The sequence below is a fragment of the Callospermophilus lateralis genome, chromosome 16, assembly GCF_048772815.1.
Source record: "Callospermophilus lateralis isolate mCalLat2 chromosome 16, mCalLat2.hap1, whole genome shotgun sequence".
Classification (NCBI taxonomy): domain Eukaryota; kingdom Metazoa; phylum Chordata; class Mammalia; order Rodentia; family Sciuridae; genus Callospermophilus; species Callospermophilus lateralis.
Genome location: NC_135320.1, coordinates 23951133 through 23977355, shown reverse-complemented (window position 1 = coordinate 23977355; position 26223 = coordinate 23951133). Strand labels below are relative to the sequence as shown.

The 26223-nt window shown below is 34.2% G+C and overlaps 1 protein-coding gene across 8 annotated transcripts in view; it reads left to right on the top strand.

Moving 5' to 3' along the window:
• Sgk3 (serum/glucocorticoid regulated kinase family member 3) overlaps positions 1–26223 on the top strand; it is a 125063-nt gene that overhangs the window by 83405 nt on the left and 15435 nt on the right. For 5 of the 8 annotated variants that reach the window (XM_076835448.1, XM_076835449.1, XM_076835446.2 and 2 more), the window contains 6 exons: positions 4737–4812; positions 9104–9191; positions 13802–13851; positions 17341–17398; positions 22178–22261; positions 22364–22495. In XM_076835448.1, the coding sequence (XP_076691563.1) occupies positions 4737–4812; positions 9104–9191; positions 13802–13851; positions 17341–17398; positions 22178–22261; positions 22364–22495 (488 nt within the window). The remainder of the gene's footprint in view (positions 1–4736; positions 4813–9103; positions 9192–13801; positions 13852–17340; positions 17399–22177; positions 22262–22363; positions 22496–26223) is intronic. The other 3 variants (XM_076835451.1, XM_076835450.1, XM_076835453.1) reach the window with 2 other exon arrangements.

Sequence of the window (26223 nt, the reverse complement as noted above, 5' to 3'; positions counted from 1 at the left end):
TTTACAATAGCCTCAAAAAAAAAAAATCCTTGGGAATAAATCTAACAAAACAGATGAAAGACCTCTACAACGAAAACTTCAGAACACTAAAGAAACAAAGAATACCTTAGAAGATGGAAATATCTCCCTTGCTCTTGGATATGCAGAATTAATATTGTCAAAATGACCATACTACCAGAAGCACTACACAGATTTAATGCATTCCAATCAAAATCCCAATGACATTCCTCATAGAAACAGGAAAAGCAGTCATGAAATTCATCTAGAAAAATAAGAGACTATACCAGACCTGAAGCTATGCTACAGAGCAATAGTAACAAAACCAGCATGACATTGGCACCAGAATAGACTGGTAGTCCAATGGTACAGAACAGAGGACACAGAGACCAGCCCACATAAATACAGTTATCTTATATTAGATAAAGGTGCCAAAAACATACATTGGAGAAAAGATTGCCTCTTCAACAAATGGTGCTGGGAGAACCAGAAATCCATATGTAACAAAATGAAATTAAACCCCTCTCTCTCACCATACACAAAACTCAACTCAAAGTGGATCAAGGACTTAGGAATTAAACCAGAGACCTTGCATCTAATAGAAGAAAAAGTAGCCCCTAATCTCTATCATATCACATTAGGCCCCTACTTCCTTAATAAGACTACTATAGCACAAGATTTAAAATCAAGAATTAATAAATGGAGCTGGGATTGTGGCTCAGTAGCAGAGTGCTTGCTTCGCTTGTATGGGGTACTGGGTTCAATCCTCAACACCACATAAAAATAAATAAAGGTATTGTGTCCATCTACAACTAAAAAAAATTTTTTTTTAAAGAATAAATTGGATGTATTCAAACTAAAGAGTTTCTTTTCAGCAAAAGAAACAATCAGTGAAGTGACTAGAGAGCCTACAGCTTGGGAGCAAATTTTTACCACTTGAACATCAGAGCACTAATCTGGGAATATAAAGAACTCAAAAAGCTAAACGCCAAAATAACAAATAACCCAATTAATAAATGAACCAAGGAACTGAAGAGACATTTCTCAGAAGGTGATATACAGTTAATCAAAAAATATATGAAAAAATTTCCAACATCTCTAGCTATTAGAGAAATGCAAATCAAAACATCTCTAAGATTTTATCTCCAGTCAGAATGGCAGCTATTAAGAATATAAATAACAATAAGTGTTGGCGAGGATGTGGGGGAAAAGGCACACTCAGACATTGCTGGTGGGACTGCAAATTGGTGCATCCATCTGGAAAGCAGTATGGAGATTCCTTGGAAAACTTGGAATGGAACCACCATTTGACCCAGCTATCCCACTCCTCGGTTTATACCCAAAGGACTTAAAAACAGCATACTACAGGGACACAAACGCATCAATGTTTATGGCAGCACAATTCACAATAGCTAAACTGTGAAACCAACCTAGATGCCTTTCAGTAGATGAATGGATAAAGAAACTGTGGTACATATATACAACGGAACATTACTCAGGCAATAAAAGAGAATAAAATCATGCAATTTGCAGGTAAATGGATAGAGTTGGAGAAGATAATGCCAAGTGAAGTTAGTGAATCCCAAAAAACCAAATGCTGAATGTTTTCTCTGATATAAGGAGGTTGATTCCTGGTGGGATTGGGAAGGAAAGCATGGGAAAATTAGATGAACTCTAGATATGCAAAGGGGAGGGAGGGAAAGGGAGTGGGCAAGGGGTGTAAAAAAGATGGTGGAATGAGATGGACACCATTATAATAAGTACATGTGCGAAGACATGAATGGTATGAACATACTTTGTGTACAACCTGAGATATGAAAAATTGTGCTCTATATGTGTAACATGAATTGTAATGCATTCTGCTGTCATATATAACAAATTAGAATATAAAATAAAATTAAAAATGTAAAAAAATAGATAATATATCAACTTTATATATATTCTTAGTACTCATCCTATGATGGGTGCATGACTTGGAGTTATTTTCAGATATTTGCATGCTTAATTTTAGCTTAAAAATTAAGTTTGAGGGCTGGGGATATAGCTCAGTTGGTAGAGCGCTTGCCTCACGTGCACAAGGTCCTGGGTTTGATCCCCTGCACCACCCACATGCACACAAAAAAATATAAACAATATTCTACTTAACATAATGGGGCTTGTTACTGATTTATACTCAATAAAGGTCTTAATATATAGTGTTTGTCACCAAAATTATGAGTTATTTCCAGTCAAATGGTTTTCTCCCCACTTGTTAGATATAAGGTATAGTTATTAAAAAATATATAAAATTAGGTTTCTTCGATTCAGATATACTTTTGCAATTTTTGAACAAGGTAGGCATCTTGTGAAACTCTTCCAAGGTCATTTTTTTAAAAGTCATCAAAATTAAAGTATAAGTGAGGCTTACATTAAAAACTGTACTTGAGGGTTGGGTAACTTAGTGGCAGAACAATTGCCTACCATATGTGAGGACCTTGAGTTCAATGCCCAGAAACACAAAAAATAAAATATAAATTTAAAAAACTGTAGTTCAAAGACATTTCTCACTAACTGAATTTAGTAATATGTAAGGAAGACTAAAATGAATAACTTCATTTGTAATATTAAAAAAATCTAATGATTATACAGAAGCAGTTTTAAATTATTTTGTAGATACTTAGGGAAGATATATTTTACTTTGGAGACAAGGATAAAAATAGGAATTTCCTTTCCTCTCTGAATTATAGCCCATGCTGTACTAAGTGCTGCTAGACTTTTCATTTCATTACTGATTTTAAATAGTTTTGTGTATGTTTTTATCTAGATATTCACCATTAAGAGACGCTTTTTCAAATAGCCTATCTCTTCAGTTTTTAAGACTTTTTTTTTTAATAATTAGGGTTTAGGATGATTTTGACCCTACAACAACTAATAATAATATGATAATGGCTAATGATAGCTCTCTCTTATCTGCTAGGTATTGTATAAATCTGCATGCATTTCTCTTTTGTAACTGTTTTACGAGGTATAAATATTGTTATTATCCTATTTTGTAAGTAAAGAGTTAGGTCTCGAAAAAGCAACTAATAAAAAAAATGAAAAAAAAACATGGAAGAGGAATTTGATGATTTAAACAGGAAGAGAACTGCTTGTTTGGGGGCAAGAGAAAAAAAGAGAAGTTAAAACACCAAAAAAGACTTTGAGATAGACAAGAAGGAAGTTAATACAATAACCTCAAAATGATCAGTAGAAGTCAGGCACAGTGGTGCATGCCTGTAATCCCAGTGACTCAGAAGGCTAAGACAGAAGGACCATACGTTTGAGGCCAACTACGTAACTTATCAAGACAATGTCTCAAAATTAAAAATAAAATAAAAAGGGCTGGGGATGGAGCTCAGTGGTAGAGCACCACTGTGGACATTCCCTGGTAATGCAAAAAAAAAAAAAAAAAATCAGTAGAAGATGAGGTAGCTTAGAGAGAAAGGAGGGTGGTATCAGCCACTCAAGGACAGCAGGGAAAACTCTTGACTTTTACATAGTTTTGATGTTTAGGCATCAATGCCATGTGACTCACTGGATTTTTCTAGAAAGTGTCACTTTATTCTATGCCATGGACCACACCTATAATCTCTACCTGAGTGGTCAAGATGGTTCAGGACCAGTGTTGATAGATCAGCGCAAAAACTTACCACCACAACTGGAGAGAAGAGAGAGCACAAGCCTTCTAGATAATTGTGAATGTGTACTGAGGCCTGGCTCCATACCAGGTGCTGTGTTGCATGTTTGACTTAAATTATCTCAAGTGTCTATTTTAGGATTTTTTGAGTGTATGACACAAGTAATATACACATAAACATATATTCTCCTTTGTTTGCGAAAAAGGAGAAGTTGCCAGTACACGAGATAAATAATTCAATTAGAGATTCACTCTTTCTCTTTGGTGTATCATGGTTCAGACGTTTTGCTTTACATCGTGTTATGGTCATGTGTAAATGTACACAGAAGGTATCTATGCAGCTTGTTATTTTCACTTTGTAATATATAATGAGTATATTCCCATGCAAAAAAAAAGAAAAAGTAAAAGTTCAAGGTCAGTAAGTAACAGAGACAAGATATTTGAATAAAGTTTTCTAGTTCCAAGAAACACTTGTGCTTAACATTTATTGATAAACTGTACTGATGGTTGCATTAACCTCAGTTATCAACAAACAAAACACTGTAGATACTGGACAATTATTTGTTAGGAAAGCACACCAGTGTATTTTTTAAGGGATTTTTAACAGCAGGAATTAAGTCAGTGGTTTGGTAATATTCTGTTAACCAATTAATTGTCATTACCCTGCCTTAAAGGATTTTTAGTAATCCTTATTTTTTGTTTGCTTTTTTAGTGTGATTTGCAGTTATCTATGTCATAGTGTTAATTTTTACTAATTTCATGGTGGTTCATAAGGAGTTGGACAAAGCAAAGTGTCTCTCCACGTTTTATAGTGACTCTATTTAGAATCTAAAATAGGCAGTTCTTGATGATGTTCTTTTGAAAGATGTATTTGCTTTATTCTGATTCTTAAATCATTGCATATAGACTTCATATACACACACATATATTTTAAGAATTAGTTCCTCCTTGTATACCAAGTAGGATGAATTAAGAAATAGATTATGAATCGCAATTTACCGATTGCTTATTCTTATATGAATGTTTTGATGATAATTACATAGACTAACATAAATAATCCTAATAGTTTATATCCCTCTTACAGATTTTATTAAACAAAGGAGAGCAGGACTGAATGAGTTCATTCAGAACTTAGTCAGATACCCAGAGCTTTACAACCAGTAAGTAATTTTTATTATGTTCTAAAGAGACAGTGAAATGAAACCTAAGAATATTAATAAGCCTCAGATTTTATCCTATGAAATGTTATTGTGCTATGTATGTTTGTAAAATCTTCCTGAAGCATTTCCCTTCTTGTTTTTATTTTTTTTATTTTATTATTATTATTTTTTTTTGGCAATGCTGGGAATTAAACCCAGGACCTTATGCATGCCAGTGCCAGGCATTCTACCACGGAGACTCATCCCCAGCCCCTCCTCCTATTGTGTCTTATCCTCTTTCCCTTCAACAACTTGTCTTAGTGATTTTCTTCCTTTCTTTTGTTCTTTATAAATTTATAAATTAAACTTGAAAGAAATTTGCATGATACAGTTAAAACATTTTGCTGATTATTTGATATTTATTCCTGCCTTCAAAAAATATTTAAGTACCCACTATATACATTGGAAATATAAAGCTAAATGAACATTATCCCTGCCTTCTAGTGGTTCTATCTAGTGGAAGAAACAGATATAAATAGGGAACTGAAGCCAGGTAATTTTTATGATAGAGATGCTAGAAGATAATAGAAAAATGTGATCTGCTGTGCTCATGGACCTGAAGGATGCGTAATCATCCAGAAAAGAACACAAAGATAGGGAGAACATTCAAGCCAAATGGAGTGTTACCTATTAACAGAGGATGCAAAAGCCTGAAACATCAAGATGTTCAAGTATTTACATTGCATGGTACCTGGAACAAAATAGATTTTCAGAAAGTAGATGAAACTGAAGGCATTGGCAGGATTCAAGCACATATTGTCACCATGTTCTCTGCTACCACCACAGGCTTCCAGCCCTCATCACTGTATTCCATGCAGCCATGTAAGATGAAGGCATTACCTAGCCCTGTGTGTATCTTGTGCTAATGAGTTTAAGTTTCCTTCTGTAGGCCAGCAGCTCCAGATGAGGGGAGGAGGTAGGTCAGAAATACTTAGGAAATGATAGGCAGAACTGTGGTTTCATTTGTTTCTTAATTTTTAAGCCTAATGGTTTATTCTTGGGCATTGATTGTGTTGTGATTTGTAGCTTATATGTGTGTATAATCCCAGCTAATCTGGAGGACTGAGGCAGGAGGATTACATGTTCAAAGCCAACCTCAGCAATTTAGTGAGACCCTTTTTCAAAATTAAAAATAAGTAAGTAAGTAAATAAATAAATAAATAAATAAAAAGGGCTATGGATGTACCTCAGTAATAGAGTACCCCTCGTTCAGTATCCAAACAAACAAACAACAATAAAAAAAGAAGAAGAAAAAGAGGATAAAATAAAATATCAGGGAACTTTTTACATTACACAGATAGGTTCAGATCACCTATTTGTGTAATGTAAAAGTTGCATTTTACATTGACACTGTTGAACAGGATAAATGTTTATCGGATTTTTCAGAATCTCAACACTGAAGAACTATATTTTTGAGTAGTTTTAATTTTTGTGTCTGTGGTTTGGTGAATTAAACCCAAGGTCTTGCACATGCTAGATAAGCACCCTACTGCTCAGCTGCATTCTCAGCCCTGAGCCATTTTTCTAAAAATGACGATTGCCGTTTATATAGTACTTTACAGTTCATGGAGGACTTCTTCCATTCTGAGTAAGTGCTCTGATCTTTTTAAGCTTATTTTAATTTACTAAATTATTTATTTAATTTACATAACCAAAATATTATGACTGGACCCCTTCTGACATGATCTGCCTATGGCTATGTTCCCCCCCATAATCACAGAACAAGGTTCAGGGAGGTCCTGCTCTTGTAGTAGTAGCACCAGGATTGCCAGTGCAGTAAAAACAGTGCTTTTTATTTCAAAGTTGAAGAGCATTCTTTTAACTCAGAGTTCCCATGTCAGGACTATTCCTCTGCAAAGAGCCTTTTATTATTTGGTTCTTTGTATATATATTTTTTTAACCTTATGCCTTTTTCCCTAGCACAAGTTTTATGCTGTCTTCATTTTGTATCTACTCTTCCAACCCCTAATTTTTGCTGTATGCAGGGGAGATTTCTTTAAATTGGCATATCAGTGGCAAGTGTTAGTCAAAACTTCCAACACTGTCTACGGAATGCTGAGTATTCATTCTGGCCCTTGAACTGTGCCATTATAAAGATTTTAATGTTTAGCATCAAAATTAACTAAAAACAATTTTGTTATTTTTAATTACCAATTTTAAAAATATTGAACTGTAAACCACATAATTTGTAAGTATGCAACCAATGGATTTTTTTTTAAACACACCTGTATACCTTGTAACTCTGCCATGCCATTCAGGATAGAAGACATGAACAGCACCCCAAAAATAAGTAGCCAAGAGTTTTTTAAACTTAATTATTTTTTCCTTTTTGTGCTTCCTTCCTTCCTTTCTTATGCCATTAACATATCTTTTGTTACACAATGTGCAAATATTGTGCTGGTGATATAAAATTATTTATATAATGTATTAGCATTTAATGCTAACCAAGGCTGAAAGAGTCTTTAGGATGTTCATATACTATTAGGAGAGAATAAATTGGTACAGCCCCTTTGGAAATCAGTATAACAGATTATATTTGAAGTCTTAAAATTGTTTATAATTTAGACCAAGTGTTTTTAATTTTAAAAATCTATCCTGAAAATCATAAAGTCAGTTCTAGGATTTGGCACAGATTGTCAGTTGTAACATTATTTGTAGTAGTGAAAGTTGTGTAGTAAAAAGTTGGAAGCCACTATGTATCCTAAAGTGAAAAAATTTGAATAACTTTCAGTGCATCTGTATTTTACATCATACATCTATAAAAACTCATTGTTTACAAAGAGCTTTTAACAACACAGGAAAATGTTTTTGCTGTAATTTTTAAGTAAAAAACAGTAACATACAAATTTTCCAGAGAAAAACACCAAATTAAAGTTTGCCAAAGTGTTTAATAGTGGTGGCCTCTGTGTGGTAAGATTGAAGATCCTTTTCTCACCTTTAATTTTTTTTTTTTTTATGGTAACAGGGATTGAATCCAAGGGCATTTAAACATTGAGCCACGTCCCCTGCCTCTACCTACTTTTTATTTTTTATTTTTTGAATATTTATTTTTTAGTTGTAGATGGATACAATACTTTTATTTTACTTATTTATTTTTATGTGGTGCTGAGGAACAAACCCAGGACCTCTCATGTGCTAAGTGAGCGCTGTACCACTGAACCACAACCTCAGCCCCTTATTTTTTATTTTGAGACAGATCTCACTAAGTTGCTGAGGGCTTCACTAAGTTGCTGAGGCTGACTTTGAATTTGCAATCCTCCTGCCTCAGCCTCCTATTAGCTGGGATTATGTACCACCATACCTAGTTAAAATTGTTGACTGAGATAGAATTCACTATTTTAATTATTTTAAACTGTAGAATTCAGTAGTTTTTAATATATTCACAATGTACAACCATCATTGCTGTCATTCCAAGTTTAATGTAACGGTTCTACCACCCTGCAAAACGAATACCTCCACATTCTTTCTTCCTCCAGTTCTTGGCACCCGCTAACCTACTTTTTAATCTCTAAAGACTGCTGATCTGAAACATTTCTATATATTTTTTGTTGTTGTTGTAGATGGACACAATATCTTTTATTTTATTTCTTTATTTTTATATGGTGCTAAGGATGGAACCCAGTGCCTTACATGTGCAATGCAAATGCTGTATCACTGAGCTAACCCCAGCTCCTCTTTCCAACTTTTATTTTGTGGGGTGCATACCAGGAATTGAATTCAGGGGCACTTGACCAATAAGCCACTTCCCCAGCCCTATTTTGTATTTTATTTAGCGACAGGGTCTCACTGAGTTGCTTAGCACCTTGCTTTTGCTGAGACTGGCTTTGAACTCGCAATCCTCCTGCCTCAGCCTCCCAAGCACTGGGATTACAGGCGTGCACCACTGTCTTGGCTCTTACCAACTTGATATTATTATCTTTCTAACTTTTGCCAGTTAATGAATATAAAGTGTTACTTCATAATCATTTAATTTGTATTTCTCTGATTTTATAGTAAAGTTAGCATCTTCACAAATTTGCTTGGTGTTTGGGTTTCCTCTTCTATGAACTGATTATATCTTTGATATTTATTGTGGTCCCTGTTTATTAAAAAGTTAATTTAATTATTCCTTTTACAATAAAGAATTTTAATACATTTTGCTTAGCTTTCTTGTTATAAATGCTAAAATAGTGGTTTCTATTTTGATTTTTAAAGTGGAGAAAGTCTCTAGACATGCTTTCAAGCTCATAATAAAATTAATTTTTGTTTTTAGTCCAGATGTCAGAGCATTCCTTCAAATGGATAGCCCCAAACATCAGTCAGATCCATCTGAAGATGAGGATGAAAGAAGTACTCAGAAGGTAGTAAGAGAAATTATGGGGTTTTTTAACAGAAAAATTACTATTCCCCCAAAATGAAATTAGCTACTTTAGGATGACATTTATTCAAAAAGAAGTCATTTTGTGCATAGATTTTTATCTGTAGTAGATTTTCTTACTCTTGAGGATTCCAAAAAACAATATATATACCAATTACTGATCACTATTTCTTATAAAGTGCATAGATTAGTACTTTTTATAGTAAACAATCTAATGCAAGTTAAAGAAAAATTTGAAAATAACAGGTAAGAAGAAAAAAACTACCCATATTATTGCCACCCAGACCTAGTAATTTTAACATCTTAATGATTTTCTTTTCAGTGTTGTCTTAATATGTAAGATTTTTTAACTTATCTAAATTACATAGTGTGTATAACTTTATATTCTGCTTTCTTCAGTTTATATCATATTTTTTACCATTGTATATATTTATCATCATCATACTTGAAACTATTATTTTGAATTTTGGTCAGCAGGAAGGACCTTATTCAACAAAAATATATATCCCTTCCTTGGCATTGTCAGGTTTTTTGGTATAAAATAGTCAGTATACCTGTATCAGTTGGCATTCACTTGTATATATTTATTTTTTTAAACACTTTAAAAAATTTTTTGTAGTTGTAGATGGACAGAATGCCTTTATTTTATTTGTTTATATATTTATTTTTTATGTGGTGCTGAGGATCAAACCCAGTGCCTCACGCATGCTAGGTAAGTGCTCTGCCACTGAGCTACAGCCCCAGCCCTCCACTTTTATTTTTGTTCTATATATGCATAGTCATCAGGCATCTCCAATAATTAGGCTATTCTTAATTTTTATAGTAGATTGAGATAGCAAATAAGTAAAATAAGCTTGTGTCTTATGAAGATATTTCCAACATTTACCTTTGAAAGCTATGGATAAAGGTAAATTATGATAATATAATCACAAATTCTATATAAATATGATAGTACCTTTATAATTCAAAATTTATTAACTATTGAATATGTATAAGAAAATTAGAAGAGTTTTATTGAAGTCATTTTTCTTTATAGAGTCTTTTAATTGTGTTATGGTTCTACTTTGGTGTTTTAAAAGATAATAGTATGAGGGCTAGAGTTGTAGCTCAGTGGTAGAGCACTTGCCTAGCACCTGTGAAGCACTGTGTTTCATCCTGTGCACCACATAAAAATAAATAAAGGTATTGTGTCCATTTACAACTAATTTTTTTTAAAAAGAAATAATGTGAATTGGAACATTAGAGCTAAAGTCTTTTGGAAAATAGACATATTTCTTTTATGCGACTTCTTTTTAGCATTTTTAGTTTGATATTTTTTTAAAAAATAAATGACAGTGGAATGCATTATAATTCATAGAAAGTAATATTTTTCCTTCTCTGATACCCCAGGAGAATTCCCAGTTAAGAGAACAGAGTTAACTCTGGCATCTCTGACATGGTTGCTCCTAGGACAATGTAAAAGAATATTTTTATTTTATCTCCATGTACCTAGTCAGGAAACAACAGCAACAACAAATGGGGAAACATTTGAATAAGAAGAAAAGGTTTTTCCAACTTTGATGCTAATAGCAAATGAATTTTATTGGCTTTTGTGTGAGAGAAAGAAAATATTATGCTGGAGATTGAATCCTCAGTCTCACACATGCTAGGCAAGCACTGTACCACTGACCTATCCCCAGTCCACGAATGAAATTTTTAAAGGAGAGATTTTTATTTATCTACCAAGTTAACAAAAGTATAAAGTAAATAAAATACTGCAGGACTGATGAAGACAGGTACAACAAGAACCACTGGGCATTACTGGTGTCATTATGATTTTATGCAAGTCTTCGGGAAAACAATTCATTATGTATCAAATATTTTTTAAAATTCTATTCACTTAGGAATTTATGCAAATGAATCCTTTACACAGGGAAAAAAGGATGCTATTTCAGTATGATTTATATAAACATTAAAATCAATTTTTATTATCAGATAGCTTCTCCACATATGATTATGTATTTTAAAGAATTTTTTAAGGTAATATTTTAATCTTTGGCATGCTATTAAGTAAATTCAGTATGCAAAAGTTTGAGGGAAAAAACTATATACATATTCACACAGCATGAACAACAATCAGTTTTAAAAAGATATACAAAGACTTAAAAAATGAAATTATTGTAAATATTTGCAGAATCATCTGTTGGTAAGGTTGTGGATATTTAAAACATTTTTTTAGTATTTTTTATGTATTCCAATTATGGATTTATACTTTAGTTTTAAAAGATTAAACTATTTAAATAATATTTTAAGAATAAAATCCATTATATCTGGGCATAGTGGCACATGCCTATAATCCCAGCAGCTGAGAAGGCTGAGGCAGGAGGATCACAACAGGTTCAAAGCCAGCCTCAGCAAAAAGCAACTCACTGAAACTCTGTCTCTAAATAAAAATACAAAAAATACAAAAAAGGACTGGGGATGCATTGTGGTTGAGTGCCCCTGAATTCAATCCCTGCTACAGAAAAAAAAATTATTGTAACTATGATTTTCCATATTTTGCTTGCTACTTATGTGAGAATATTGCTGGTTTAAGTCATTTGGAAAATGTAATTATTTATTAAGAACATTTAGATGGATAACTAAATGAAGTTCATAGCTGGAAGATATCTTGGAGGACATCTGGACCTCTGCTGCCTTATTTATAAGGAGAAATAGAGGTTAAGAGAAGTCAAGAAACTAAACTTCATTTAGTCTTCATTCTATTAATATACTGTACTCCCAATTTAGTGATTTGATGTCATCTTTTAAAAATAGGTATGTAGGGCTGGGGTTGTGGCTCAGTGGTAGAGCTCTTGAGGCACTGGGTTCAATTCTCAGCACCACATATAAATAAGTAAATAAAATAAAGGTCCATCAACATCTAAAATATTTTTTAAATAGGTATGCATGTGTAAGGCCCTGGGTCCAATACCAAAAATAATAATAATAATAATAAAGAAAATTATTTTTATCATTTTAGGAATGTACTCCACTAATAAAGTTGTTGCCAAAAAGTTAAATTTCTAACTATATATTAATTCAGGGGACAAATTGTTCATGTTATTTAATCAACATTTACTTCTCTGACATATGAAAAAAATGTTTCATTGAATGGAAAATTGATCCAGTTATCTGTACATTCACTAAAAGAATAAGTGTATTGAGATTTAAACATTGTTTGAATTATGTTGTTGGGTGCTCTGCAACACTAATATTTAAATATAAAAAGTTACTCTCGTGTTACAATTATGCCACTACAGAGCAGGTCTCCTTTAATGTACCTCAGAGTATTTATAAATTTTTTCATCTTTTGCTATTTTGATTTCTGGGAATTGAGAATTTATTACATGAAGATTTTTCATATAAAGGCATTGATAGGAAATAAATTTTAATTGTAACTATAAAGCCAGTGCCAATGTTGTTTTTTCATAAGAAACTTACTATACTTCAGAACTTTAAAGGGGTGATAGTATTTGCCATTAAATTTAAAAATACCGTCTTCTGATAAGTTTGAAACGAATTTAAATAAAAATATGTATAACGTGTCTCTAAAAGAAATTTAATAAGATAAAATGTTTTTAGTTCTGATTAGAGAGAAAATTTTAAAAGCTTTGTTCCTATTTATAGCTTATACGAAATGCAATTATATAGGACTCTTGTAAAAGTATACATACTTAGAGTATTTATAACTAATTTAATTCTCTAAATATATAAAGAACTTCAAAGTGAATTTGAAGCATAATTTACCTGTACTTGGCTTTTGTGAAATACGCCTACTTTGGACTGGGATTGTAGCTTGCTAAAGGAGCATATGCTGGAGGCACTTGGTTTGATCCCCAGCATCACAAAACAAAACACTCACTCTGACAGGATCACTAGATTAATCTTTTAGAGTTTTGAGCTAAATTTCTCGATAACTATTACTAATGAGCCAGAATCTTTTATTAGTTAAACTGCTTTATGGCATGTTAGGTGAGTATAGGTTTGTTTCAAAGTTAATACCAGAAATTAAATTTACTATATTAATGGTTGCGAAGAGAACCATTAATTTTAAATTTTAAATTTTGCTAAAACTGTGATGCTGGAATCAGAAAAATACTGTTGTCTGTATTTGCTTTAGAAATCAATTTACTGATCATCAAATTAAAACTGAAAACCCAATATTGATAGTCATTATTGCCATCATCCTATCACTTTCTGTATTATTAATGAACTATTTAAAAATTTGAAAAACAAATAGCCTTTTTAAACCAGTTTTCAAATGTGAAAAAGATTTCCTCTTAAATTATAGTTTCAGTGCCCATCTCTTCCAAGCAGTTTTCTTTGCTTTTACTGCATTCATTTGCCAACTTTATGATTGATTTTTGGCTTACCTTTTTCCTTAACAACTGCTCTTGAAAGTTATGATAAAATGATTATTTATATTGTTCCCAAATACATATGTGCAGTTATTAAGAATTTTGTACTTTATAATAAAGTTTCTTTAACATACACTGATAGCTATAATAATTGACTGATAATCTTTGAAACTCCAATAAAAATGCTATTGTTTTTTTCTCCCCATTCAAACAGCTACACTCTACCTCACAGAACATCAACCTGGGACCAACTGGAAATCCTCAGTAGGTTTAATTTATTTCAAGCAATCTTTTGATGACATTTTAGGAAGATCTTCTGTAAGAGCATGAAGATATATGTAAATTATACCAGTTTAACAGAGGGGGGCTATAATATATGACTGTAATTACAGTGAAAATAGTACTGTCATATGCTTGACTCACCTAGTGTTCTAGTTTTTCATTGCTTTCAGTAGAGCCCTTCTAAAGGGCTATTTTTTTTAACCCATAAGTTGTTAATTAGATTTTGTCATTTTCACTGTTCTGATTGTGTGTGTGTGTGTGTGTGTGTGTGTATAAAAAATCAGTTGACCATATTTTCCAACAGACCATAGGTCCTGTGGGGTATTCTTCGGAGGGGTGGAAATTGTCACAGACTGAACTGGTATTCATCTGATACTCAGTGTTGTTGGTGTACCCTAGTTGTTAGCCAACTTGTTCCTGAGGTGTCACTAATGTTAAAAGGTTTTAAACTTTGTTTGGTTTCTCTCATATTTCCATATTTATCTGAGCACAGGGGAGACATTTTAAAGAACACATTATGAGAAATGTTGAACAGGACCAGAGATGGCAAATAGAGATACCATCTTGAAAAAACACAATACAAAGGATTCCAGGCTGCTGCCTGAGTCAGTTTGATAAGCACCCAGATTGATTAGTGATGTCTGTAATGGATTAGAGGAAGGATGTAGTATTGTCATCCTAATTTGTAATTAGCCTTCCAGGATTACTGGATTAACTCCACAGCAATCTTTTATTCTAGGACACATTGCTTTCTCTACTCTTTTCTACTGGGAGAGTGAGTATATCTGATGGAAGAAGTGCACCAAGGATTAGATCCTGGGATACTTCAACATCATGAGGTCAGGGAAGAAACTGGTAATGGAGAATGAGAAGTCAGGAAGGTAGGAGGAAAACCAGGAATGTGGTGTCCTAATGTCAGAAGAAGAGAATGTCTCAAGTAAGAGGGAATAATTAAACTCCATTAGTATTGCTGATAGGGCCAGTTAGATAAAGATTGAAAATTGACTACTGGATTTAATAAATCATTGGTGATTTTCATGAGCAGTCTCAATGGTGTTGGGCACAAGACCTTGATAGGGAAAGGGTTCACAGAGAACTAGAGAATAGGACAGCAGTATAGACCACTGCTGGAGGAGTTTAGAACACATACTAGGGCTAAGGGTTGCTGCAAAGGAAACCAAAGAAAGGGAATAGAAGAGGAAGTTTTAGTTCTGAGCATTCTTTGCTGTCATGCATAGCATTGAACAAAATGTCATAACAAAATGGAAATTTGCTTTCAATTAAGAGTTCCTTACCAACAATTAACCATGGGACCTTAGCCTCTCTGCTGTGGGATTTCATTTTGTACTGTTACATTTGTTTGCTTTTGATGGCCTCTGCCATGTCTCACCCCACTCCTACCATACTGGGCATTAAATTCAGGGACCCTGTACCACTGTGCTACATTCCCAGACCTATTTATTTATTTATTTATTTATTTTTGGGATAGGATCTCACTTGCTGAGGCTGCCTTGAACTTGGAATCCTCCTGCCTCAGCCTCCTGAGTCACTGAGATGACAGACGAGTGCCACCAAGCCATCTTTGCTTTTGTTTAAAAAAATTATTTTAATATTTTAGCATATCAAGATCAAAACAGTCCAAAGACAGGTTTTTACAGAAGAAAAAAAAATCTAAATTTAGTTAAAATATTTTACTCACTAAACTTTTCCTGTTACTATTTAACCTTGTCCTGGTGATATTCTCAGCTATGAATTGACTTTTTATTTTTGTGTGTATGTGCTCCTGGGGATGATACCCAGGGGTGCTTTACCACTGAGTACTACATCTATAGCCCTTTTTATTTTGAGACAGGGTCTTGCTAAATTGCTTAGGCTGGCTTCAGACTCGTGTTTCTCCTGTATCTGCCTCCCAAATCACTGAAATTACAGTCGTGTACCACTGTGCTGGGCTGTCTTTTTTTAAAATTTTAATCAATTGATGGAAATTTCAAATCTAAATAGAATTATTCCCTTTCCTTAGTACAACTTAGTAATTCAGACTGTCATGAAGGAAATAGGTCTTCTGGCTATTTAAGCTAAACTTTCTGCTGTTCATTGTGTATGCCTACATATAGCCAGTGCTCTTATTACCTGATAGTTTACAATAAACAAAAGGACCATCTTGGTATTCTCTTGGCTTTTCTGTTCCTATCTTTCCTATGTAAGCATTCAAGAGAATGAGCTTTTAACTTTAATGTAAAATACGTAATTTTTATGTAAAACTCTAATATAAAGACTTCACTCTAAAGTTTTCTTTGCATCTTTACTAGGTGTTGCAACTGGTAATTTTCTTTTCAAAAGAATTGCCAAGCAGGGGCTGGGGTTGTGGCTTAATCCTCAGCACCACATAAAAATAAAATAAAGGTTGGGGCTGGGGATGTGGCTCAAACGGTAGCACGCTCGCCTGGCATGCGTGCGGCCCGGGTTCGATCCTCAGCACCACGTACAAACAAAGGTGTTGTGTCCGCCGAAAACGAAAAAATAAATATTGAAATTCTCTCTCTCTCTCTCTGTCTGTCTCTCTCTCTAAATTAAAAAAAAAAAAGAATTGCCAAGTAGTCCTAGGAATATATAATATATGGTTATTTAGTTTCCTTATTAACAACATTGGTGATGCTCATGGTTAATATAATTGATTTAGACAGAAGCTACTTTGAACTCACAATTGTGTGTGTGTGTGTGTGTGTGTGTATTCTGTTTAGAGATATATCTTCATCCTTTTCTCCCAAAGAGAATATTATTGAAGTCCCTCTTAAACAGAACTTAATGGGACTTATAAAAAGGAAGGTATAAAATATTTTATGTAATCAGAAAGTAGATATTATTACTTACATAAAAAGATGAAATAATACTAGTATAAAAAACAGGAATCGCCATACGTAAGTATCTTGAACCTAAGTTTATTTATTAAAGAATGTGATGCTAGGTGAAAGCACATGAAAGAGAATACAAAAAGAAACAGAAGGGGCTGGGGTTGTGGCTCAGTGGTAGAGTGCTCACCTAGCATGTGCAAGGCCCTGGGTTCGATCCTCAGCACCACATAAAAATAAAATAAAGATATTGAGTCAGTCTACAACTAAAAAATAAAATATTAAAAAAGAAAATGGAGGCAGGCCTCAGGGACCAGCACCACAGGGGCACATCTGAGGGGGAAAAAACCAGTGGGCCACCACAGGGGGGCTACCACAAGGGTCTGGGTTTTTAGCAGAGCCAAATCACTGGAGGAGTTAGTTACTTTTGGCAGGCAGGGTCAGGTCATGGGAGCAGTTTTGGTGGCGGCATCTTTTAGGGCTGGGTGGGGCAGGGCAGGTAGGGGAACAGTAAGGGAAGTTCTTCAGGGCTTATTTTCCATATCCTTCACTAGGAAATGTTTAAGTTAACATCTTTCTAATTTGTAGGAGGCTAATTCTTGTCATTGTTAATTTATTTCAGTGCAAAGCCAACTGACTTTGATTTTTTAAAAGTTATTGGAAAAGGCAGCTTTGGCAAGGTAAGAATGTTTTCATTTTCTCATTCAGTGAATAAGTACTTAAGAAATGCATTTTGGGGCTGGGGATATAGCTCAGTTGGTAGATGTCTTGCATGTACCAGGTCCTGGGTTCAATCCTAGCACCAAAAAAAAAAAAAAAAAAAAGAAAGAAATGCATTCTTATATGTGTGAGCCATAGGACTTTTTTGTTTGAAGGATATGAAGTTAAGATTCATTCCTAAAATAGGAAAGATGTTAACTTAAACATTTCCTAGTTAAGTGATAACAGAATAATTAAGGAAATAAGCCATCTACTCAATTTCTAAAATAAAGTTTATTTATTGAACAAGTATTTGTTGAGTACCTACTATGTTCCAAGTACTCATGTGGGCACTGTTTAGATACTGTTGAAAAAACTGACATGTTTACTACTTTTGTGATGCTTACCAGCTGGTGGGGAAAATAGTCCACTAAAATTTTGTAGTCATAGCTGGGGATAGTGCATGTCTGTAATCCCTGCTGTTTGGGAGACTGAAACAGGGGGATCCAAAGTTTTGGCCTGTCTCAGCAATTTAGCGAAACCCTGTATCAAAATAAAAAGTAGAAAGGGCTAAACATAGAGCTCAGTGATAGAAGTCCCCTAAGTTCAATTTCCGGTATCAGAAAAAAAAATTTTGCTATCAAGTGAACATAAACAGTAAAGGGGCAATGATAGAAATGAAGACTAGGGTGAAGTGACAGAGGACAATAGGGTAGCTATAGGGGGGATCTCTACTTAGATGTATCAGTCAAGGATGGTGTCTTTGAAGATATGCTATTTAAACTGAAGCCAGAAAGACAAAAATAAGCATTTGTAAATAGGAGTTAGAGAAGGGAAGGAATGTGCAAAAACCCTGCTTATTCTTATACAGTATCACCTGAATTGTTGAACTGTACTATGGAAGGAGAACCACTTAAGGTTATCAGGAAAAGTGTCATAGATAATTTACCAAAATCATCTAATATATTTAAGGGCTTTTTGCATTATTTTTCAATCTGTAGTAAAAATGAATATGTATGTGTTTATTTATATTTTGGTATCTGTGGTCGTTTTTTTTTTTTAATTCCCTTGAGACCAGAAACTGACCAATTAAATCCATGTATATTTATTCATTCACCAAATATATGTTGACCAATTTCTATATGTTGGGCATTATGCTACTGTTAGGCAACAGAAAGCTAGAAGGATTACTCTAAAAATGCTTGTAATCTGTTGGGATGCCAGTCTGTCATTAAAAACAAAAGCATTAGCCAGGATCTGTGATGAATGCCTATAATCCCAAATACTCAGGAGGCCAGGTCATGAGGATCGCTAGTTCAAGGTTAGCCTGTGTAATATTGTGAGACCCCCTTCCCATCTCAAAAATAACAACAAAAAAAAAGGCATTGTGTTTTGGAAATATCATTCTTAGATCTAGAGCCAAACAGAATTCATTCTTGCATATAATGTGAGGTATAGAGTCACAGCTCATTTCTTTCCATGTGGATATTTAGCTGATTCTTACAGAATGTATAAAAAGATCATTCTTTCCCCAGTGATCTGCAGGGTCACCTTCATCGTGTATTCAGTGTTCACGTATGTACAGATCCATATTTAGATTTTATAGTTTTTATTTCTGTTTCTAGGTTTTATATTTTGTTCCCTTGATCCTGACACCAGTGTCACATTGTCTTGACAACTGTTGCTTAATATCCAACAGAATAAGTTCTTTAATCCTTGTTCTTCTTCAAGAGGCCATTCTTAGCCTTTCTACATATCTGTATAAATTCTAGAGTCCTGTCAATTTCTGCAAAAATTCAGTTGGAATTTTATTTGAATCAGATTGAATCTATAGATAAATTTGGGGAGAACTGGCATCTATAACATTGAGTCTTTCAATCCATGATCATGTTGTAATCTTGTTATTTTAGTTCATTTTTAAGTTTTCTTCAATAATATTTTAGTGTTCTCTGTAGAATTTTTTACACATATCTTTAACTAGATTTATTCCTGGGTGTTTCTTTTTGATACTGTTGAAACATGGTTTAAATTATTGAAGCTGAACATAGACATTACCTGTGAAACATTTGTTCTTTGCTTATCTCTCTAAAAGAAATTCATGTACACTAGGAAAAGCATGTACTAACATGCTTGTAGAATCATTATGCATGACCAATCTAAATATCTATAGATGAAACAGTGAATACATATTGTAATGGAATATTCTGCACAGCCATGAAAACTATGTTAACTGCCACAAAATGAATGAATATTATATAATTTAGAGTCAAAGAAATAAAAAACAGACAATTTTATATGTTTGATTTCAGTTACATAAAATTTTTAAAAGGACAAAACTTAGCAATTATTGCAAGTTGAGATAGTGGTACTTACCTTGAGGAGGAGTTGCACTGGAGTGGGGCAAGAAGGCTTCATGTTACTTATGTGTTTTATTTGACCTGGATAGTGATTACACATAGGTATATTCACTGTAAAAAATTTATTGAGCTCTGCTGACCTTGTGGGTTGTTCTATACATATGCTTATTTAATAAAAATTTTAAATCTTACAAAATGGCAGTGAGGTGCAATAAACCAAAGAATAAAAATACACAAATAGAAGGAAAAGCAAACATGAAAACTTACATTCTACTGGAAAAATATGTAATAAACTGAAAATAAAGGTAGTCCAGTTTGTCTATTTGGCTTCTTAACCAGTGTCTTGTCCAAATCTGTCAACCTACTGAAAAATTGGCCTAGGTATTCTAATTGCCACATTCCTTGAAGTATTTTCTGGGAATGAATTGAACATGAACCAATTGAAATACTGGAGAAGGAAAGGCCAGGCAGGTGGTAGTTGTCAAGAAGAGGAAAAAAAGTTTTAAGAAGTAACATTCAACAGAGTCAAATGCTATCAAGAACTAAAAACTGAGAAATGCGAAAAATGCAGTTGAGCAGTGGACATTTTCATACTGAAGATATTTTGACTCCATCTTTATGAACAAAACCTTTTTTTGTTTTTTGGTTTGTTTTTTTTTTTTTTTTAGTTGTAGTTGGACACATACCTTTATTTATTTATTTATTTATTTTTATATGGTGCTGAGGATCAAACCCAGTGCCTCACACATGCTAAGCAAACACACTATCGCCGAGCCACAACCCTGCCCCTGAACAAAACATTTTTAATAACAGACCTTATTGTATTTTATTAAGAGACCAAAGAACAGTTTTAGACATAGAGAAAAACTGAGCAGAAAATAGAGAATTCCCAGTGCTCCCCAATGCAGTTTGCATTAACATCTTACATTTGTATGGTACATTTGTCACAATTAATAAACTGATATTGACATTATTAATAGAAGTTTGTAATTTGTTCAGATTTCCTTAGTTTTTGCCATGTGTCCTTTTTCTGTTTCAAGATTCTATCCAAGGGGCTGGGGTTGTGGCTCAGTGATAGAGCACTTACCTGGCATGTGTGAGGCACTGGGTTCGATTCTCAGCACTAACTATAAATAAAATAAAAGTCCATTGACCACTTAAAAAAAAAAAAGATCCCATCCTAGATAACACATTACATTTACTTCTTATGTCTCTTGGCTGTGACAACTTCTCAGACTTACCTTTTTTTTAGTTTTTAGTTTTATTTGGACAAAATACCTTTATTTATTTATACGTGGTGCTGAGGATTGAACCCAGTGCCTCTCACATGCTAGGTGAGCACTCTATCGCTGAGCCAAAACCCAGCCCTTGCCTTGTTTTTTGATGACATAAATAGTTTTGAGGATTACTGGACAAATATATTGTAGTATGCTCTACATTAAATTGTAGAATGTCCTATATATTGTGCTTGATGTTTTTCACATGTTTATACTGGAGTTACAGATTTGGGCAAGGAAGACCACAGAGGTATTAGAAATAAACCCCAGCAGTGTTGCTATTTCAGATCAGCTCAAAAAAAAAAAAAAAAAAACAACAACTTTGGGACATGTCTATTAATAGTTACACACCTTCAGCAGTAGAGCACTTACCAAACATGTGCAAGGCCCTGGGTTCTACCACACATTCTTCCTCAACTTTCAGGTGGTCTCAAATCCCTTATAGATGAGTCATACATTACCTAAGAATGGGAACATGTTCTGATGTGACTTCATCATTAAGAAAATGTCCTAGAAGGTACTCACATAAGCCACCTATATTCCTAAGTTATATGGTCTGTACCATCATATTCGTGATCCTTCATTGACCAAAATGTTAAGCAGTACACGACTATATCTGCAAAACTTTGAGAATGTCTTCCTTTTTCTGGGGTGAGATCTTCTAGATTCCTTCAGACGTTTTATAGTATCTGCATGCAACCCAACCCATTGCAGAAATCAGTGATACATGATGCTTCTTTCTCTGAACTCTTTGAAATTTAAAACCTACAAAATGAATGTAAATATAGAACAATACATTTGATAACCTAAAAATCATTTCCTGATTTTTTTTTATATAGCCACAAAGTTTATATTATAGCCTCAGTATTTTCTCCAGGCATTCTTCAAGACTCCGGGCTGACACACAGAGTTCTCATGCAGTGTAGATTTTGGCTCTTAAATTAGTAAGATCTCATTATAGAAATGAATTCAGTAATGCTCAATTTTCAGATCAAAAACATTATGTAGATCCCTTGTGTACCTACTCTTTAGAAAATTTGAGACTTACTGGTTTATTGACAAGACAAGGGAATAATTCCTATAAAAAGATTGAAATTTCTAATAGTTTGTACAATCTTTATAACAGGTTCTTCTTGCAAAACGGAAACTGGATGGAAAATTTTATGCTGTCAAAGTATTACAGAAAAAAATAGTTCTCAACAGAAAAGAGGTAAAATAAAATAGCTTTCATTTCTCCTGAGCCCATTTTCTTAATTAATAGAATCGTTTTCCTGGTGTCTAATACAAGTCGAACCTTTGCCTTTTTTTCCAGCAAAAACATATTATGGCCGAACGTAATGTACTCTTGAAAAATGTGAAACATCCATTTTTGGTTGGATTACATTATTCTTTCCAAACAACTGAAAAACTTTATTTTGTTCTGGATTTTATTAATGGAGGGGAGGTGAGTTTTGTAATTAGTTTTCTAATATTGATAATGATTAGAAGAAAAAGCATAATTTTTTTGGAAGTTTTAAAATGACAGCACATTATCAATAGCTGTTTGTTGAATAAAAACAATATTTGAGGGACAGAGTACAGTACAAGATGTGGAAAAGTGTTAACTTGGGGGCCTTAAGCATATCCGTAGTGGGAAAGATTCATAAAAGAAACTTATATAAATCTACAGGCCATGGATAGATTCATCACTAAGCTGTGTAGCAAGAGTGATATACTGACATTAGAATAAAACATGGTATGCAATTAAGATAATGATCATTTCAACAGTTTCATATAAATATCACTCCAGCCTGCCATTTCTAAAATGTATAAACTATTAATCAGTGATCCTTTAATAAAAAGCCCCGTGATGAAAACAGTTGGAAAATGCTTCATGTTGTATCATCTATTTGGTCATTCATAGTGTATCAGCTTGTTAAACTTTGAGAACATCTGCCTTAAACAAAGGAGTTTTCTTTATTTCTTTTTTTTTCTTTTATACTGGGGATTGAGCCCAGGGATACTCTACCACTTAGCTCAGCCCTTGTTTATTTTTATTTTTTTGTGATAGGGTCTCACTAAGTTGCTGAGGCTGGCTTTGAACTTGTTATCCTCCTGTCTGGGCCTCCTGAATAGCCAATATTACAAGCATGCACCACTGTGCCTAGTTTAAGTAAAGTATTTATTAAATGAAGAAAAATAATGTTTTTAAAAAATCAAAGTTTCCTTTTTTGTTTGAACTAAATCTATTAATTATATTCCCCAAAACTCTGATTCAGAAGGATATTGAAATACACTTGGGAAATACTGCTAGAATAATTAGAGTAATAGCTAACATGCATCAAGTATTACTTAGATTTCAGCACTCTGGCTATTTGTATTATTTTATCTTGAGAACAATTTTATTATATAAGACAAACTCAGGCACAGAGAAGCCAGGTAGCTTGTTGGAATATGTGATAAATAAGAATTGGAGGCAGGAATTGAACTCAGGTCTCAGGTAGTCTTCTAGGTTCTAAGTAGCTAACTACTCCTGTTCCTCTACTTCTTACCCTCATGGCTAGTTTGTTTGATCTTTGACCTGTGAATGACTCTAAAATTATTTTAACTAACAGATACTGTCATATTTTTACAAAGGAATATTTTGTCCTCTGATACCAGAGGAGAGAAAGGAAAAAGGACATTTCAGTATTAATGTAGTACATTTAACTGTAGATTAAAAAACTAGGAGGAAGATGAGTTTCTGTTCTGCAAATCTGAATAAGGATCAGACATAACCTTGGAGCAAGGTTGTAAAAGGAATCTACTCAACTCTCTGCATCTATGACAAAAGTCCCTTAAGATCCAAAGTAGAGATAAGATTTTAAGTCCTCCTCCAGACACTATAATTCAGAGATACAAATTATCCCACATTGTTCCTACCTTGAAGATTGTCACTTTATTTTGTGTGTGCTAAATACTAACAGATAATGAGACTTTACTGAGGACTTGGCACTTTGCAATTTACTTAAGTTTCAGGCTCTAGATTTAATCTAGACATCCTGACTGCAGAGTCTACTTTTTTTTTGCAGTACTGGGGATTGGACTCAGGGGGACTTTACCACTGAGCTACAACACCAGCCCTTTTTATTTTATTTTAAGACAAGGTCTCACTAAATTGCCCAGGTTTGCCTCAAACTGGCAATCCTCTTGCCTCAGCTTCCCCAGGAGATGGGATTTACAGGAGTGCACCACAGCGGCCAGCAGCAAAGTCTTAAGTCCACCCACAGAAATATTTGTGTGAGACATGTAACTAAGGAGGAGATCCTATTGCATGTTTCCTGCTTTATCTGTGGTTTATTCATGCTGTTTTAGGACTTTACTTCTGAGCCCTTTTTACACAGTGATTGCTCATAAACTGAGTGACAGAGGTGGTAAGAGATAGGCTTGTCATCTAAAAGATGCACTTTGCTAAGAGAATAAAATAGAATGCAGTGGAGGGTGTAGGAGTTGAGTGGGGTAGGAGGCAGACGAGGAATAAAGATGAAGAGAAAGTACAGAGGCATCAGGTGCATGGTTTCAGAAAGGAAAGTGAGAAAGCAAGATATGGGCGAACGAGAAATGAAGGACAGAGATCAGGCAGAGATCCACACACAGGTTTATTTGTCAAAGTTGACAAATAAAGGCCAACCCTTTATAGAGAGGAGAGAGGCCCCGAGATGTTCAGGTATTGAGCTTTTGTTGGGTAGGGGTTTGGAGGTGTAGCTGTGGCGCTGTGGGATAGGCTGGGGGTACTTGCATCAGAGGTAGGCGGGTGGGAATAGCATGGGATTGGCTTAGGTTGATGGCACCATGGGGCTTTCCAGGGTCAAGGGGTCATGTCCTTCTGGGATTGGCTTATGGTTGTGGTACCATGGGGTAGGTCACTAATGGGGGTAAACTTACCTCATGAGATGGCAGTTAACATTTAAGATGGCTGCTCAAATGTTAAATCAAGACCCTATAGTTTCATCCTGTGTTCCCTACTGTTATTACTGTTATTTCCTCCTCATTTTCATACTTACACTTTACTCTTGACATGTAATATTATTTTTTGTGTACTTTCATCTCTTCAGAGCAAACTTAAATATAAATATAAACAAACAAATATAAACAAGCCTTTCAGAGCTTAGCTTTCTCATTAATTTCCCAACTCAGAATTGTTGGATGGATTAATTTATGCAAGCATGGCAATTTTTTATTTACAAAGCAATCCGTGTGAGCTATTATTAGTGACATGGTTAGACTTTCATTTTAGTAATTCTATTAGCAGTAGAATATTGAGCAAATGAGATTAGGAGATCAACAAATACAATATTCCAGTAATGTAGGCCACAGCTAGTAAGAACAGTGGTAGGGGTAAAAAGAAAGTAGTCCAGAAATAATTAGATGATAAACAGAAGCTGGATACAAGGGCTAATGATAAAGGAACAGTGTAGGTAAATCCCAGGCCAGCCCCCGTTTATCTTGGTCAGGATATATTATAACTGATCTTTACCACAACCTTTCAGAAGAAGTTAAGATCTTTTCAAAATAATCTTTTATAATCAAAGAGGTTGAATGATTGAACACAAAAGAGAAGAGCCAGAATTTGAACCAAAGTCTAATCAGCTTCAAATGCTCTTTCCACAATATTTTGTTACCTCCTGTGGCTAAGAGGGCTGAGGAGAACACAGTAGTAGCAGTAAGTCTGAGAGAAGAGAAGAGTCTTTGTTTTAGACATTAAACTTATTTGCTTGTAAAATATTCAAGAAATAGTAGGAGATCTTTTCAGGAGCAGCTTCAAGCAGAGGCTTGGACTGGGAGTGTCTGTGTGTGAGACATCAACATAGAGGTGATGGATAGAATCACTGGAATAGATAAGGTTTCCTGGGAAGGTTGTTTGGAGGAAAACTAATAGTGGACCAAGGGCAGAAACTGTCTTCCCTTCAATGTTTGGAGCCAAAAGGAATACAGTTGGAATTGTCCAAGATAGGAGAAGACCCCAAGAAGAGATTATCATCTTGGAATCCTGGGGTCCGTTATCTTCCTGGGGGCAGATAATGTAATGGGCAAAGGACAGGTTGTGAGAAATAAAGTGAAATTAGGAAGTTTAAAAAAGAAATTAAAAAAAAAAAAAGAAGAAGAAATGAACTGGAGCTGGGCGCAAGGCGCATGCCCATGATCCCAATGGCC